Below are 18,125 nucleotides of genomic sequence, written 5' to 3' on the forward strand. Positions count from 1 at the left end.
AAGTGTCAAACCTTCTATCAAAGGAACAATGAATATTACTCTCGGAGACCAGGAACTGTGAAATTACCTGTTATTACTGTTACTTCATTTTTCATAATTCAATATTATTATTATTAAAACATTATTGTAATCTACTGAGTTATTGACTTATTCCTGTCCTCTTTTTCCTCTATTTTCTGTGTTGTTTTCCTTTTTTTTTTTTTCTCCTTTTTTTTGGGGGGGGGGAAATGGTTTTCTTGTTTATTTTATTTTAATTACTAGTGAAAAATAAGAAATGAAAGCTGCTGCAAAGAGCTAAAGCCTACAAAATAAACAGCCTTGAAACCAGGAAAAAACATAGTCATTAATGGGATATGGCCAACACCATTTGTCTATTTTGTGTTTGAGCTGGAACCCCAAAATTCTGAAATCTGATCTCTTTTTACATAACAGAAATCCAGAAACTTTTCTTCTAGATATTAAAGAAATCAGATTGAAACTAAGTAGAATGTAAATGGCATCATGCAAATACAGTGAACAGCAGCGTAGGAAGTGAAGAATTGAAATGCCTTACAATATACTTTTTTAGTAAAAGAAAGCCCAGACTGTCGTTGTTCAGCTCATACCAAGGCATATCAATTTGGTTTTGTTTGCTAGCCTTTAAAAGAAAAGAAAAAAAAAAAAAAAAAAAGGAAAAAATCCATTAAATACCCACTTGAGCAACTTGAAAATGTGCTAGTGTAAAATTCATTACCTGAGTCTCATGTTAGGGCTGTTGTTATTAGTCACACAATTGGTTGCCTCTGGCACCTATTGAGGAAATAGACGGACTTTACATTTTGCCCTGTTGTGACTTTATGAATTGAGACATTCTAACACAAAAAGGTAAAATACTCGACTCAAAAGAATTCTAATGAGAATTTCCTACTTCTAGTCTGAGGCTTGACAAAGGAAAATAAGAAATCCCTTCCAAAGTCTTAATTTATTGTTAATCTGTTGAGTTTATTTTAATTATACATTTAAACTTGTGGTTAATAATTATTGGGCAAAATATAACAAAGGCAAGCCCAGTGTGAAAGATCAGGAGCTAAAGAATTGCTTTCTGTTGTCTTTTCTTTTTCTTCTTAAAGATTCTTTCAGGTCACCCCTGCTATAAGGGGACCATCCTTATTCATGGCATGGGAAGAGGAGTAACGATTTTTCACTAGTCATTATTAATTATTTTTCAGTAGTAATTTTTTTTCAAGAGTTCATCTTGCCTTGCTCTTAAAATAAAAACTACTTGTTAGCTTGGGCTTTTTGATCTGAAACCCAGAGAAATTTTGTCTCTTTATATAGGAAATTACCTGGCACTGGAATTTTACTGCTCTGCACCATATTTGTTTAACCTTTGTACCTGCTTCTGAAAGAGGGAGAAAATGGCTGACAAATGTGTAAGACTCAGTTTCTTAAAACCTTCAAGTAGAACAACCAGCTGTTGTTGTTAAACAGAAAACTGATGGTACCCTCTGTGAACAAATGTAAGAAAGGCTAAATAGAATGGCAGCCTACTACTTCATTTACAAAGCTTTTAGGTGAAAATCTAGACATTTCTGGTTTTGTGGTAGCTTCACCAGGTCTTAAATCCAGCCACTTCCAAACGTGAAGACAGTGCCTCTCTTTTGAACCATGAGATGTCATTCAATGGGAGCTTCTACTATTAATTAAAACCTAATTATTGGCTGATTGCTTCTACAAAAGGCAGTTTTAATTTTATGCTTAATGTTGTAGAGTGAAATTGTTATTGGTTTTAAAACTGGTTTTACTAAATTGTTAGAAAATAAGTAGGTTTGTCTCAATTATTTATTCATGGTAATACATATTTCCCTTATTTTGAGCGACAAGTTTTTCTATGTTCTTTGTCATCTATTTTAAAATACACCTGATATATTGAAAACCTTTGTAAGATTATTGTTTCTCAGTGAAGTGGTGTAGTGTAGGTTACTTTCAGGGTTAATTCCCTGCACAGATCAATAATACAATGCAGAAATAGTGTTAATACAGAAGCTGAAAAGCTGGCCCAGTGCTTTCAGCAACTAATACTTTGCTTGGTAGTGGAAATCTTTCTCTTTGCACATTTCAAAGATTGACTTGTCTTGGCTTTTAATTTCTAAGGGCATAAGATGACATAAATGATTTCATAATTTTCCCCATACATGAAGCACTGTTCTATGTCAAATTTCTAGTCCTGCATGTGCAGTGTAACACCAACAGTAAAATAACAGTAATAATAAAAAAGCCTTTCTTATTTATGCTTTATTTTATTTTAGAAGATGGCAGAGAAAACAAAGAAGAAATTTTTACTTGCATTTCTATTTCCAAAATGCTTCAAAGAAGCATAAAACAAAGACTTTAGAATACAGTTTTCTTTATTTTCATAGTAAATCATATTCACAGAGTAGGCTTTGTTTGTTGGTTTTCTGCTTCCCCCCCCCTTAGTCTTGTAATCACTATGTTTACTATGGCAAAGTAAGTACTTTGATCTATTCGTTTCCTTTACGTGTTTTCTGGGACAGAAGTATAGGAATGGCCAGTCAACCAGAAGAAATCATCATACTGAAAAGAACAACATGATTTAATTGTTGTCAGTTCATGGGCATTAAAATTCAGTTACATTGTGAAACACAAGATAATGATAGAGAATATTAATTGACTGTATTGGTAGAATATATTCTCACAGTCAGAAAATGGCACATACTTTTATCCAGTTCTAAAGCTGTTTTAAGTTTTCATCCAAGCACCTAGCTAGCTTAGTCAAAAATAAGAGAACATTCTGACATTTGATATTATAAAATGAAAGGGAGTCAGTAGCTGTAAGAATAAATATAATTCGTGTCTTTTTGTCTATTTGTGCTCAGTTCTCAGGTAATCATACACTTTATGTTTTGCTTTTTTCTTTTTTATCTGCTTACATTAGAACTATTTTTTCACACAAACATATTTTTGTCACATTATCCAATTATCTGTATCTGTTACAATCATACATAATGTTGCATATCAATATACAGATCTAAATCTAGCCTGATCCCAAGGTAGACTACTGATCTTTTTGTAAGTAACACGATGAATGCAAATTCTCATATGTGACTCCACTACATGAACATATGATTTTTAGCAAGCAGTATCTTCAATGCAAACTTACAGGCATAACTGAACTGATCAATTTGGACATCTGTGATTGTACACCAGCTCAGCAGCAATCTGGAGACCCAACTCCTTTGTTGCCTTGTAGCCTCTTTGTGCTGCCAAGCTGGGAGCTCAGGGGCTGTCCCCGTAGCTGAGGGCTCACCTGGGTGGTGCAGAGCCTGCTCAGTCACCAGCCCAGGGTAAGGGTGATGCACAAAGGAGGGGGTGGGTTGGGGGAATGCTACACCTGGGCTGTCACAGTGGCAGCCCAGAGTATGGACACAGAAGGCATAAGCAAGTGCAAGCCTGAGATTGCTGTGATTTAGGACCTGATCAGCCATCTCCAGAGCTTTGCAAAGTTGGTGAAAGGCCGAATTCACCTTTCCCGCAGTGCCTTTGGTCTAGCAGTGAGGGCACTTGAGCCAGCCCTACGAGTGGGTTGGATGTGTATATTTTTTTTTTATGCAGGCAAAATATCATCCCCAGTCCTGCAAAAAAACCAAAAGATGTGTCTGGGTGGAACCCTGTGAAGGGTTTCCCTGGAGAGGTAAAACATTAACATAAAATTTCATGAGTCTCTTCACTTCTGTGCAATAGGAAAACCATGCAGCCTCCTCCAAGATCCAGCAGATCTCTGGGGAGGATAGAGCCTAGAACCAGCTCTGGATCCAGCTGGAATAACAACTGGAATATTCCCTATATATTTTCCCATTCCATAACCTGCCTGTCCAAGCTTCAGAAGAGACAATGAAATAGCCTGAACCTTTTTTCCATGTTTCTGAAGGCTCGATGGGAGACTAAATGTATTCCTTTTGGTCGTGGTTCAGTCTTGCATACCCCATTCCTTTTCCTCTATGCATATTTTCAATTTCTCTTTCCATTTCCATTTTTTTTTTTCTCCAGGGGGTTCAGAAAAAGTTCTGAATGCCCTGAGAAAATGTGTGAAATGAACACTGATTTAAAAAATTGCTGTTTGGTAAAGATTACATGGGGTTTGGGGGTTTGCCCTGTAATAGGTCTCTATTTATAGCTAAGTGATAGAGTTTCATGAAAATCCAAATCCTAGTGGATTAAGAAAAAGAGGAGTGGGGTTTTGGCACCAAGATTGCTTCAAGTGTACAATATAAGCAAATATCCGTACTGGATGCCAATATCCTCAGAAAGATGGAAATTTTCCTCTGAGCTTGATGGGAATGAACTCCAACAAAATCCCCTTACACTACTGTATCTTTCAATTACAATCCTACCATGTATTGTTCCTGGTTTATTAACAGAGTTTTAAAACAGGACCACAACCGCTCCAAGAAAGAGATTTATTTACTCATGTCCATGGGAAAATCACTTACACCAAACCATTCATGAAAGCTCAACAGTTGTCTCCTACTTGGATAAATATGACTAAATCTCATTGAGCTATGGAAACAGTGGGAAGCTATAAAACTTTGCAAAATACAAATATTGGTCCTCTGAAATCTTTGTAGTCAGCAAGCACAGAATAGGAAAAAGAGTTCTCCATTCTTAAGTGGTAGAATCAATACTGGACAGAGAACATCAAAACAGCCTAAAAGATTACTCAAGACCAAGATATTTTTAATCAGTGGCCTCTTTGTTTTTTGGGTATCCAGCTTGAGACACCATACGTGGAGTGAATTTTCAGAAAGCCTTGAGCACCCACTCTCTGAAAAACTGGTTGCATTAAGGTATCTGAAGATCAGCACCAAGAATTGCTGCATCCAAAATCAGTTTGTATCAGAAATCCAGATTCCCTCACATTGGTATTTAGGGAGGACCTAGTGCTTTAGGCAAGCACTGAAAATCCTAGGCACCATGCACAGTGCGTGTTTATCTCTGACACTGGCAGATAGAGGTAAACATCTTCCACCTAGACTGCTGCAGAGAAAATAAGTATTTCAATAGGTTTTTTTGCTATATTTTTTTTCCTGTTGACTCCATAGAGGATTAGCTAAATAATTCAGGGCTAGTGATACTATTTTTTCATTGATAGTTTAAAAAGCAGGTATACTTTTTAGATACAAATAAGATGTAAGGAAATGAAGTGAGGTTTGTTTTTTTCTTTTTCTTCTAAACCTTAATAGCTGGTTTCAGATTTTATTTAATAATCTTATTCTAAGACCTCATAATTTTAATGGTTTTTTCCTAATTTTATTTCTTATGATGTATAAATAGGTGAGAATATAGAATATTATAATGTTATTTTGTTAAGACAATAACATTTCAAAGGTTAATGTAAAATCAAGCTGCTAAAGTTTACATTTTCTCTGTCCAGCAGTTATTTTATACAACTGCCCTGAGTAGATGCTATATGCTGCTTAGCAAATGGCCTTTAAGAATCAAAAATAACTCAGTAAAGCTACTCAAAGGTAATGCAACACTTTGGCATCTTTAATAAGAGCTAAGACAAAAACCAGGTTTTCTCAACAGTTAATTATTTACCCCCTCATTATCGATTTATACACAACAAAACCACAATAAAAAGGTTCAGGACAACTAATTGCGCTTGTTCCTATGTAGAAGTTTAATTTTCAGGAAGGCAAGTTTTTAGATTTTAGAACTAGTCCTATTTTTTTGGACTGGTCTATCTCCTTTTATTAAATTCTGTGTTATTCCCATGCAAAACCAGTGAAAAAAAGTTATTTTCTAACCTACGTTATTGTGAGGGTTTTTGCAAAACCTCACTTATCCCCTTTAACAAAAAAGATCATCTTATTTCAAAATTCATGTTAGAATTAATTTGCAATGTTTCTCAAACTGGTACAAATGTGTAAAATCTGTGCTTTTAAAAGGTTCTGATTTGAGTAGCCTTATTCCATAATTGTGCCCTAGCAATCACCAAGCTCTATTGCATGCCCCATTCATGAAAAGTGTACTTTGTTGGGATGATGCAGCTGAAAGAATCTGGCTCTAAAATTTCCTTACCTAGAGCTTCCATTAAATTATATTAATTTAAAATATCTATGGAATGGTACTTTTACAAAAATACTAAAAAAACCCCAAATAAAGCAAAAATTAATGGGTTTGGTTTATGAAAAAACTCCTATAGTAAGCAAAAAAGTTTTATCACAGTTTTGGTAACTTGCATGAGTTCATATCGAAAAGAAATTTTTCACATGTTCTTAATGAATGTAAGACTTTCGTGCTCTAGGTATTTTCAGTTGTATGCTCTGAAGCAGTAGACACCATAGAGCTTGTGCTTTTTATCAGGGAAGCCTACAAATCGAACTGCTGCTTCGTTAGGACTGCAGCGTTTCCTTGGCCTGGAGATTGGGTAACGGACGCTGCCATCAGCCAGCCAGCCAGCATCGCAACGGTCATAACCCAAGAGCTTCCAGGCAGCAAAGATCTGGCCAACTTTGGCAATCTGAGCTCCATCCTTCAAACACGCCTGAACTGCTTCGTCATAGGTCAGCTTGGTTGGGTGAATTAGGTAGTAAAAACGACCTAGTAAGGGAAAGAAGAAAAAAGGATCATTAGGAATATGATCATGGATTGGATCATAGAATCATGGAATGGTTTGGTGGGAAGGGTTGGAAGAGACTTTATAGATCATCCAGTTCCAGCACCCTGCCACAGGCAGGGACACCTTCCACTAGACCAGGTTGCTCCAAGCCCCGTCCAACCTGCCTTTGAGCACTGCCAGGGATGGGGCAGCCACAGCTTCTCTGGGCAACCTGTGTCAGGGCCTCACCACCCTCACAGCAAAGAATTCCTATATTCTTAATTAAGATGATGTGACAATATCACAATGGCTTTTGAGGAGAAATTGAGATGTTCTACTGCAGAATCATATCAAACAGTGGTTCATTTGTGACTGTGCAATGTGGATGCTGCACTGTTAAAAATATCTTAATTTTTTTTATGGTGTGTTCATAAATATCAGGCATCTAAAAAAAAGTGTGGTGTAGAGATCACAGACTATTTGTACATAACAGTAGTGCTATATTTACTTATGCTGGTGTAGCACAGTGTGGCATCCCCACCCTCAGTTACATTCAATGGTAACTGAACTGTTGTAATGCGCTTTCATCCTCAGAGGTAGAAAATCAGGAAGAAAAAGACTGGGAGAGAGGGATGATGGAAGACACCTTGGGATTTGGAGGACGGTCCCTGCTCTGCCTCTAACACTATAGTGCAAGAGGCTTTTACCAACATGATACCAATGACAATCCAGTGAAACAACTGAGGAACACCGCAGATTTCAGCCAGAGAAGATCTCATAAAGCTGTAGCTTACTGTCAGAAAAGGGAAATCAGTCATACATCCAAAGCAGTGCACTTCTACATGGTGCTCCCAGTATTAGCTGAAGACCCTTACAGGTTTTCCTCTCAGAAGCATGGCATAGCAAGATCTGGGCTTGATAGTATTTGGATGAGGGGAGGCTGAAGATTTACTCTCTGTCAAGGCAGTGGGTGACCTTGTTTCTCGTTAAGTACAAGCAGCAATTTCATTTACTTATTTGTTTATCTTTAAGAAAGCTGAGATATTGCACAGCTCCTTGGAAGCAGAGCTTGAGCCTGTGGTAGATCAAAACCATGCCTGTCATTAAATCTTCATTAGCAGTGTCAAAAGCACGGGCAGCAGCTGTGCAGCTCTGTTTCTCTTTAGGCATCAAAGGGTATATATATCCTCACTGTAAGACAGCACTGAACTGACAGTGCTGCTAAGAAAAATGTGCCCCCCATCTCAAGGTAATAGAAACATACGGCAGCAAGTAAAGCTCAAAAAGAAAGTCTCCCCTACTAATCCATAAGCAGCACTACTACTAACGTTAATTTAATTTATCAAGGAAATATGAAGTCATTGTAAGCCTTTCATTCATTATCACCACTGATCTGACAATTAACCAAGTGTGAAGTAGAAATGGATCAGAAAGGAACAGTGCTTATTTGAAGAAATAATAATTTCCAAATAAATTCATAACTTTTCAATCTGTCTCATAAGAGACAAGTTAGCTAAAAAAAACATATGAGCTTATTTATGTGGGAATCTTCTCATTCCAGAGCACACTCTTTACTTCTTAATTAAGAAAGTAGTCCAGAATAATATCCCTTTTCTTCCTCATAAAATCCAGGCAAACATACAAACACAATTCTGCTCATTTTCAGATTACTTTCTTGGTGAAGAAAAAGTGACGAGCAAGATGAAGAGTTAGGTCAGCTCCAAAACCCTGCAAAGCCCACTTTTTGCTAAGCAAAGAAATGCCAATTCAGATTACAATGTAAAGATAATTGAATTAACTTTGTGTAAAGGTTGGAAATGTATACCATGATATGAATATTAAAGGGAAAAAAAAAAGGCATTGCAGCTGTGGTGAAGTGGTTAAAATATTTCATTGCTGTCAGAGACAATTTCTACAGTGTTTCCACAGAAAAACTGTTGAGAGGAGATAATCTTGCCTTTTGTAAAATGCTTGCTTAACTCAATTTAAGTAACTTGAAAGCATTTACAGGATGTTGCTAAAGAGAAGTTTATAAAGAGGAAACCTGTTCCTACTATGTTATTCAGAGGCTCCCCCAAAGCAAACAGGATTTTAGACTTAAGGGAACAGGGATTTGGACTGATAGTGTGTAAACTTCATCTAGCTTATTAGTTGCTCTCCAAACCATATGTCAATTTAATGTAATTTCCTAGGGATTTGCAGTAAGGTCAGGCTTCTGACATACGACATCAATAATATAAACTCTTATATACTGCCTTTTACTCAGAGAGGGGAACTTTAATAGTAAGCCCCACAGAGATTCAATGTGTATCCAGAATGTCTGATTAAATAAAATTCTATTAATAATGTTGGTACAGATTTGCTGATTTTTCCCTGTTAATAGGTTAGAGGGGTTTCTAACTTCAATTTTAATTTAGTGGACAGAGACATTAATTGTGTCTCTCTCATTAACATCCTATAGTCGGGTCAGTCCTACAGAGGATAAGCGTGCTTGGTTTGACTTCTCACATACAAATCATGGGGCAGAAAGTTTATGCAGGCCTAATCAAACCCCAGCTATAATAACTATTTTAAGTTTTGCATGTAACAGAACAGCTTAAACAGGAAAACCTGAGCACTTTAATACATTATATCACTGTGACTGCGATATAAATACTTTATATCACTGTGACTGTGGATGTTTGAGTGCTGGACCACCCTCGGAGATTTTTCCAAGCTCAGCTCTAAATTGAGACATTCTTTAGTAAGCTTTTATATTGCAGCTGGGTGTGCTAGGCAGTGGTCATCCTCTTTGGAGGCACAGAAAGTCAGTATCACCCCACTTGCTATTTCCTGTGTTAAGTGCTAGTGCAGTGCCTTAGGAAGACGGACCTTGGTGAAGTTCTCAGGAAGGATGCCTCCACTTGCAGTCAGCCATGGAGTACCTAAGCCCTAACACTACTCCCAGTGGCTTATGTTTTGCTGGGGCAACCTCTTGCCCAGATTCATGGCTTTGGTGCTGTGCAGGGGCAGCACATGCAGGAGAAATGTCAAGTGTGGGAATGACTTCTGCAGATCTGTGCTGAAAATGGCCACAGAAACCAGTTAAGTTGTTCTACTGTGCTCTAATTTGTGATTTCATATGGCCATAAGAGACATTCTCAGCAGCCAGCAGTGTATATCTGTGGCTTCTACAACATGTATACCCTACTGTCTGCTGTTCAGTATCTCACATCCTGCTCAAGCAAGTCCAGAGGAGGCCACAGAGATGCTGCTCTCCTGGAGCAGCTCTGCTCTTCAGACAGGCTGAGAGAGCTGGGCTGGTTCAGCCTGGGGAAGAGAAGGCTCCTTAAGGGAGACCTGAGAGCAGCTGCCAGTGCCTAAAGGGGCTACAAGAAACCTGGAGAGAGGCTTTTGGCAAGAGCCTGTAGGGACAGGACAAGGGGAATGGCTTTAACCTGACAGAGGGGAGACTGAGATGAGATCTTAGGCAGAAGTTCTTCCCTGTGAGGGTGTTGAGGCCTTGGCACAGGGTGCCCAGAGAAGCTGTGGCTGCCCCATCCCTGACAGTGTTCAAGGCCAGGTTGCATGGGGCTTGGGCTAGTGGAAAGTGTGCTTGCCTGTGGGAGGGCATTGGAACTGGATGAGCTTTAATGTCCCTTCCAACACAAACCATTTGAGGATTCTATGAGTACTAAAAGGTTGAGCAAGCCCATTGCTTCTCAAAATTGAAGAACATGTTAAAAATTTGTGCAAAGTGAGGTGTTTTCTGTTCATTTCATCATAGGGTCTTGATAAGCATTTTCATATCCAGTGATCACCTCAGATAAACAGATCTTGGATTGCTACATTAAATATGTGAGAATTTTTTTTTTAATCCTTTTCCACATGCCCCCCCCTCTCCCCCCCCACCTGGTATCAGCAGTGATTCCAGTGGCTCACAAGCAATCACTTCTAAGAAAATGTTAATAGAATCCCAGACTGGTTTGGGTTGGAAGGAACCTTAAAGCTCATCCAGTTCCAACCGCTTGCCGCAGGCAGGGACACCTTCCACTAGACCAGGTTGCTCCAAGCCCCGTCCAACCTGCCCTTGAACACTGCCAGGGATGGGGCAGCCACAGCTTCTCTGGGCAACCTGTGCCAGGGCCTCACCACCCTCACAGGGAAGAACTTCTGCCTAAGATCTCATCTCAGTCTCCCCTCTGTCAGGTTAAAGCCATTCCAGCTTGTCCTGTCCCTACAGGCCCTTTGGGTACCTTTATTTCTCTTTTTGGAACAATGGCTACACATTCCCACTGATTCTCAGAATTTTATTCTGAAATGTTCAAATAAGCAGCCAACATGCATTACAGATGACCTAGATCCTTCTCCCATTTAAGTGGCTTGTGGTAGTTAACTTCCCACACACATTACTGTAACAAGCAGGTGGTTCACAGCTGCATTTTTAACATGATTCTTAAAATTTATTTTTTTATTTTTAACTTTGTTAACATGAGATTTTTACTTGATTCTGCTAGAGCTGACAATAAAACAGTTATGTGCTGTGGTTCTATGTGCAATGTATAGAACAAAATGCATGTTAATGAGCAGAAAGTGTGATACAACTTCTATTTATATTTTTTTCTTTGAAAATCTTTAATTATAGAGAAGCTGATAGATATGTTTATATTTAGCTGTCTTAACACTTTTCAGTGCACTTAACACTTTTTCAGGCTTTTCCTTACAGAATCTCGCTGTTCTCCTTCACAAGACCTTTGAAATTAAGCAAAGAATAAACACTCAGCTCTACTATTGTATATTCTTTGTGCTATGCCTTGTGGCTCTGTGGGCAGACTTCAGTGAAAAGATTCATCTGCATTTATTCCCCTAAATTGTAGAAGCCCAAATTGACTTTCTAGAGGGACTGTATGGAAGGGGAGCATCCTCATTCCTTGGGACAGGGCAGGAAGAGAAATTGGGGTGGTCTGCAGCCCTTAAAGAAGCTGTGGATCATGTCAGGTTGTCCCACCATACAGGGCAGGGAACAGACATTGGGAAAATTTCCAAATTTAAATTAGATACTTCCCACTTTGGTATATTCATTTTCAATAGCCTTTATCAATATGAGGAATGTAAAAGCAAGATGGTGCCAACCAATAGTTATCTCTACAAAGAAAAAATGCGTTATTTCAAATATTTTGATGGTTTAATGGATAGCATTATGCTACTGTTACTCTTTGCATTGTTTTATGAAATGCATCACAGTATATTCTAATAAACCAGTACTACTATATACAAAATGTAGGAAACATACTTTTCGCTTTGCCTGTACAGACACAAAACATGAACAGTTCTTCTATGGAACACGAGAAAGAGTTGAATATGAAGCAGTAAAATAGGCAAAACCAAACTGTTCAAGTCTAAGAAAAGCCACTGCAGAGGGTAATTTTATAAAGTACTAAGATTATTTTACATTGAATTGCAGACAAACTTTGCTAAAACAATTGTCTTATTTCACGTAGCAGGAAGGCATATTGAATTATTCATTAAAGGTATAACCCCCCCTTTTTAACCAGTATGGTTTTTTGTGTATTCAGCTTATCACAGGTGGGATCCAGCAGTTCCAGAATAAAGACACTGAACCTGGATTTGAACTCAATGGATTGATGACTACATTTTCATTTTTCACCTTAATTGCTCAATGTAATTTTCCTGTTTTGTAGCTTTCGTCTTCAAGAAAAAAAACCAAAAACACCCAAACAGTGTTGTGTGGAAATTAGGAATTTAGGTAAATACTTTTTGCTTTGACTGCTGAACTCTTTAAAATTAAGTTCTATTTTTTGTTATAATCCCTGATATTGTAATGGATCTGGGAAATTTATTTCCCTAAAAAGCACCCAGTTAGCAGAAATCTAAACCTCATTATCCTCTGTCTTTATAGCGACTCCCACAGCTGACTCTCTTTGAGAATATTTTTGGGTTTTTTTGAGCTTGCCTTCTATTGGGGCCCTTAGCATTTTCCCAGCTCTCTTATATAAAGCTGAAGGCTTCTCTGTTTCACACTGTTAGGAGACTCCAGCAGTCACTGCCATCACTGGAAATGCATGGTGTTCTAACCACTTCTCATTTTCCTTGGCTCTTCCTGAACTGACAGAATCAATATTGGGTGTTGCAGAAATAGGTCTTTGCCTGTAGCTGCTGTCTTTGGCAATTGCAGCCCTGTGGCAAAACAGGCTGTTATAAGCTTTTCCCTTTACTGAGAAAGTTAACATATGCTGTTAAGCATACATGAGCTATTTGAACTGTTGAGCTGAAAATAGGTAATTGGTATTTTGGAAGAGTGACTGCGTTTACTGTGGACATTAAGGTAAGCTTGGGACATGAAAAGCGGGGAACATAGCAGGGACATGTGGTAGATCTCACCTTCGTGAGTTTCTGGTTAAGGAAATGGATGCTGAGTGAAGCAGAAGCCCAGATTTTGTGCTGACACCTTGAGAGAACACTGAGCTGTAAGGAGCTAGACAAGATGGTGCTTAGCTCTATATATCATCCTACTGTTGTGTAGTTTTCTGTCTTACAGGTCCATTTAACAGACTCACCAAGGATGGCATTAATTTTTGTGCCCTGTCTTTGATTTCTCTACTGCCTGTAACCTTATCCTCACCCTACCTCATTCCTCTTTCTCCTTCTGTCCATGTCTTTATCAATGCACAGACAATATTTACCTGTCAGAACGTCTCTATTTTTTTTTTTTCTCAGAATTTTTTATTCTCTTTCACTAAGAGATACTGAGGAACTGTCCAGCTGCTAGTGTGGAAAAGGGTGCCCATTAATGAGCAATAGTCAAAAACATTGACTCTGCAAATATTATAAAGAGTGCACCTAGCACATTTTAATTCTTTTTCCTTCTTTATTTTATTTCTCAACACTATTTCTATAGTACAGACTAAATCTGCATATAAGAGATGAGCTCATATAGCATTTTGCCTTGGATAAATCAGGCAAGAAAAACATGAGCCAGCATTTCATGGAATAATGCAGCATGATGAAAATAGCTACATTTTTGTTTCTGACTGCATCCAACCTAATTTAATATTCTTGGTTTCAGAATATTGGGGGGGGGGGGGCGCGCAAGGTTTGAGAATGTGGAGTAGACTTAGCACTGAAGCATATCTGTCTTCCAAAGAAGGGCAGTGGAGCTGGTGAAGGGCCTGGAGCACAAGTGTGACGAGGAATGAGCTGAGGGAACTGGGGTGTTTAGTCTGGACAAGAGAAGGCTCAGGGGGGACCTTATTGCTCTCTAAAACTACCTGAAAGGAGGATGGAGCCAGGAGGTGAGGTTGCTCTCTTTGTCCAAGTAACAAGTGGTAGGACAAGAAGAAAAGGCCTCAAGTTGAGCTACGGGAGGTTTAGGTTGGATATTAAAAAAAGGGTTGTCAAGCATTGGAACAGGCTGCCCAGGCCAGGGGTGATGTCACTGTCCCTGGAGGTATTTAAAAGACGTTTAGATGTGGTGCTTAGGGCCATGGTTTAGTGGTGGACTTGCCAGTACTGGGTTCACTGCAGGACTTAATGATCTTAAAGGTCTTTTCCAACCTAAACAATTCTATGATTCTGAGAGCAAGACTTATGTTTATTTTTTTGGTGTGCTGCAGGACAAAAATGCCTCATTGTGGATAAGCAATCTGTGCATAAACAAAAAAGTGCATGCTCTTTGGTCTGGGTGGGCTGCAAGCCAAATATGTGCAAAGTTGTGTAGGAATATCCACAAGTATGGTGTTGTAGAGGATTGTAGAGCTCTTTTGCACATGTTTACTTGCAGCGTTCCTCTCATTCACAGCAATGTTTTCCAAATCCTCTCCAGCCACTAGATTAAACCTGAAATGATAGCAAGCTGATATCAAGTAATTTCATACCTAAAGTAACATCTATTAATAACAAAAAACCTTGCAGTCACTAAAATAAAGTTTAGAACAGACCAAGCTTAGAGCAAAAGTGAACATGTTTTAGCAGTGTACTAAGATTAGGGATCTAAATTATCAGGCATAAAAGCTAGAAATAGTTTGCTGATAAGGAAGTATTAATCACATTAGACGTGGTACTTGAGCAGGAGCTGCTTAACACAACAGCACAAAGTGGTGATCAGAATTTTGTGTTGGTAACAAAGTTGAGTTGTAAACTGTCATAATTATAATTGATGTCAACAGGAAAGCTCAATTAATGAATCACAGGTTTCTTCACTTTAACAGAAATAAACAGGGCATATATCAACACTAAAAGAGTACACATAAATTTTAATGGGGTGATGGCAGAGATATTAGAAACTCCTGCCAATACAAGTTCTGAGTTGTAAAAACCACCTACATGAACATGTGTCAAAGACAACTTTACTTTGTGGAAGAGCCCTTGTAAATTCAACAATAAAATTTTCCAAGCCTAACATAAGCTTTGACAAACCAAATATGTCTTTGCTGCCATGGGAGTTTCTTTCCTAAGCACAGAAAGTTTCTTTCCTAAGCACAGAAACAGTCGTTTACAAGTTAGGAGTGAAGAAGACTCTTACCATTGAAGTTTGAAGTAAAACAGAAGACGTCATATCGGCTTTTATCTTTATCCCAGAACCCGTAATTCCTGACCCCAGGCACTGTGTTCTTCCCTCCGCAGGGCTCCCTGGGCTTGGTGATGGGGTACTGCACGGAGCCATCACTGAGCCAACCCGCATTACACCAGTCCAGCCCTGACCTCCAGGCATCGTAAAGCTGGTCAAAGGAGGCGATAACAGAGTCTTGGTCCAGGCACGCTAGCTGAGCCTCATGGAAGTTTAAGTTGTAACGACCCAGCCGTGGAGAGTAAGGGAATACAACGCCTGAAGTGATAAAAAAGGGGTGAAACAGCATTTACGGTCACTGGAGTCTGAGAGTACTTAAAGATAGGCAGAGCTCGTTGAAACTTTGCAGCTACAGGTTTTTCACTAGGAAATGCCAGTTTACAGCTGTAAGATCAATTTCTCATTAAAAAAAAAAAAAAAGTGATTAAAATTCAGCCTAGTTCTATTCTTTGTGGAGTGGGATTTGGTGGTCCTCTAGCAGTCATTTAGAAAGAAGAAACTGTAGCACATGACAGTTGGTTTTTTGTTTGCTTGTTTTTGTTTTATGTCACATTATGCTAGTAACAAAAAGGTATTTCATGCATTTTTTAATAACAACATTTCAAGGATACACTGGTAGGAGGCATAATTTTAGTGTCCTGAGGCCTTAAAGTAGGAAGTGTATAGGTAAATAAAATCAGTGAAGCTGTATATGGTTCATCATCACTCAAGCAGGGAGAGCTCCTCATAGAGGGCATTAGGGAGCATAGTTCCTTGAGCAGAAGACACTTGCAGATAGTGAGTCATGTAGCACACAGCATGCAGCATGCAGCAAAGACAGCCCTAGTAGGAAGCCATATGGGACACCACCTGTCCTCACTGCCAAAAGCACTGTTGGCTTAAGCAAAGGACACTTGCTGGATAGCTACTGTGCAAGGAGTATGGCCCTTACATGCTTCCTCCCACCCCTGAGGACCAGCCACAGGCAAGGCCAAAGCCCCTTTTGTTGCTCATCAGTGGTGAACCATTGCAGACAGATGTGGCAGAGAGATTTTCTCTGAGATGTCCTCTCAAGAGAGAGGACATCCAGATGGAGATGGAAAATCTGGGGACACATCTGGAATTGTTTCAGCAGCAACACTGAATCAAAGTCATTGCTCTTCTCTCACATATTTTTCCACAGTATACTTTCTGCTTGCTTTATGAAGATCAGTAGTGAAAGATCACTTGAAAATGCTGAAGAACCACCTCCCCATCTGGGTTCTGATAGAAGAGAGAAACTGAAAATAAAAGTTTAGATAAGACCACCCTGATATTTGGCAGGGTTTAGAAATATAACCCAGATCTAAATTTTACATTTGGCTTTAGCCCAGTCTCATAATAAACTGAAATAAAACAGCATCAGAGAAAATCAATCTCAGAATGCTTATTCTCAAGCATCTCTGTGGAATTAAGTGCTGTAGGACGCAGAGGGACTGAAGATAAAATAACACATGAGATTAGTCAAAAACTGCACTGATATAAATATTGACCTTTCTTTTTACTTTTTCCCTGCTGTTGAATTCTCACACCTGTGACAAGTTCCTTGCCTTCAGGGCAATGTAGCATAGGAGACAGATACTACATTATGGTCATGCAAGACTGCTGCCATGCAATTAAGCCATTCTTCTTTCCAAATATTTAAACCCATTTCAGGGTCTATGCCACCGTTATCTTAAAATCTCCTTTCCTTCCCTTTTCTCCCTCACCTGTCTATTGTCCAAGAAGTGCTATTTTTGTTAAACAAAATTTTTGTTAAACAACGTTTTTGTTATTACTGATCCTTGGTAACTTGGTCCAGGAAAATAAAGCATATAAATGTAAACTTGGCAGGGTAATAATAAACAGTATTTTGCTCTCCTTTGGCAATTAACTAGAGTGTCTGCTGAGGATCTTTCCTGTTGTAAATCCTTTGTTCAAGGGCTTTTTAAGTTATTAGCTGTTCTAAATTATAAAACATGAATGCAATATAATACAATATGTGCTGTTAACTGTAATTCATAAAGAAGCTGTAATGTTTCATATTTTTCTGAATTCCTGTTTTTCCTTCCTCCTCCTCATCTCTTTAATAAAAAATTATTTATCCCCCCTCAGTGATACTGGAAACAAATATCACTGGCCATACTAAATGTGTAGCAAATGTCAGAGGGGCCTAAGCATTATTACTTTATTAGAAATCCATTGCTTATTATTTTTCCAGAACCACTTCCCCTGAGCCGACTCCTTGTCCAGTACATGTGTCTGATTTGCATACACGTGGAAAAAAAATACGAAAATCATCAGAGGAGTATTTTTTAGCAAGACCTAAATTTGTGTACTTTTAAAAACTCAGCAAAAATTAATTGGAAATGATTCAAAGAAATTTGAGTCCCTAAGGTTTCCACAATAGCTTTTTAAAAGGAGCTAAATACGCATGAAAATTTGTTACAAATCTATTTGAATTTCACACTTTGGGACATAATGTTTAATAACATATATATGCACACAGCTGTAATATTAGCTTTCGGTTATTTTGGGGTAGGCTGCATGGAAGCTGATTTTTGTTTGAGTTCATCTGCAGTACAAGCCTGCAACTAATTAGCATTAATTTCACCCTACAGATGGGGGTGGCCATTGGTGATTCTATGGAGAAAATTGACTGGGTATGTGTTTTGTGTAGCCTTGTATTACCTTTCCTCTTTGTTAATTTATTTTTTTTCTTAATTTCCCTATCAAGTCTATCTGAAATTCATAGTTAGATCTTACTATTGATCTTCCTTTTGTTACAATTTAGCAGTGCTGAACTTTAGTTAATTGCAAAGCATCTTCTTCAGTCTTGGATCTTATAACCCATCAAAAGATAATCCATCCCATCTGGTTTTGAATGGGCAAAAGCTGCCCTGAAGCTTGTTACTATTCCTGACCTACCAACTGAACCTAAACTCTTGAATCCAACCTTTA

The 18,125-nt window shown here is 38.5% G+C and overlaps 1 protein-coding gene across 6 annotated transcripts in view; it reads right to left on the reverse strand.

Annotated features, from left to right (window-relative positions):
* Window positions 1-5,526: 5,526 nt before the first annotated feature.
* Window positions 5,527-18,125, reverse strand: part of HAPLN1 (hyaluronan and proteoglycan link protein 1) — a 64,067-nt gene continuing 51,468 nt past the window's right edge. For all 6 annotated transcript variants that reach the window (XM_061357969.1, XM_061357966.1, XM_061357968.1 and 3 more), the window contains exons 4-5: window positions 15,123-15,425; window positions 5,527-6,603 (exon numbers count right to left, since the gene is read on the reverse strand). In XM_061357969.1, the coding sequence (XP_061213953.1) occupies window positions 6,314-6,603; window positions 15,123-15,425 (593 nt within the window). In that variant the 3' untranslated portion in view covers window positions 5,527-6,313. The remainder of the gene's footprint in view (window positions 6,604-15,122; window positions 15,426-18,125) is intronic.

This window comes from Neopsephotus bourkii, unplaced genomic scaffold (assembly GCF_033783945.1).
Source record: "Neopsephotus bourkii isolate Nb327-2 ecotype Australia unplaced genomic scaffold, CSIRO-AGI_Nbou_v1 NB_934, whole genome shotgun sequence".
Lineage (NCBI taxonomy): Eukaryota > Metazoa > Chordata > Aves > Psittaciformes > Psittacidae > Neopsephotus > Neopsephotus bourkii.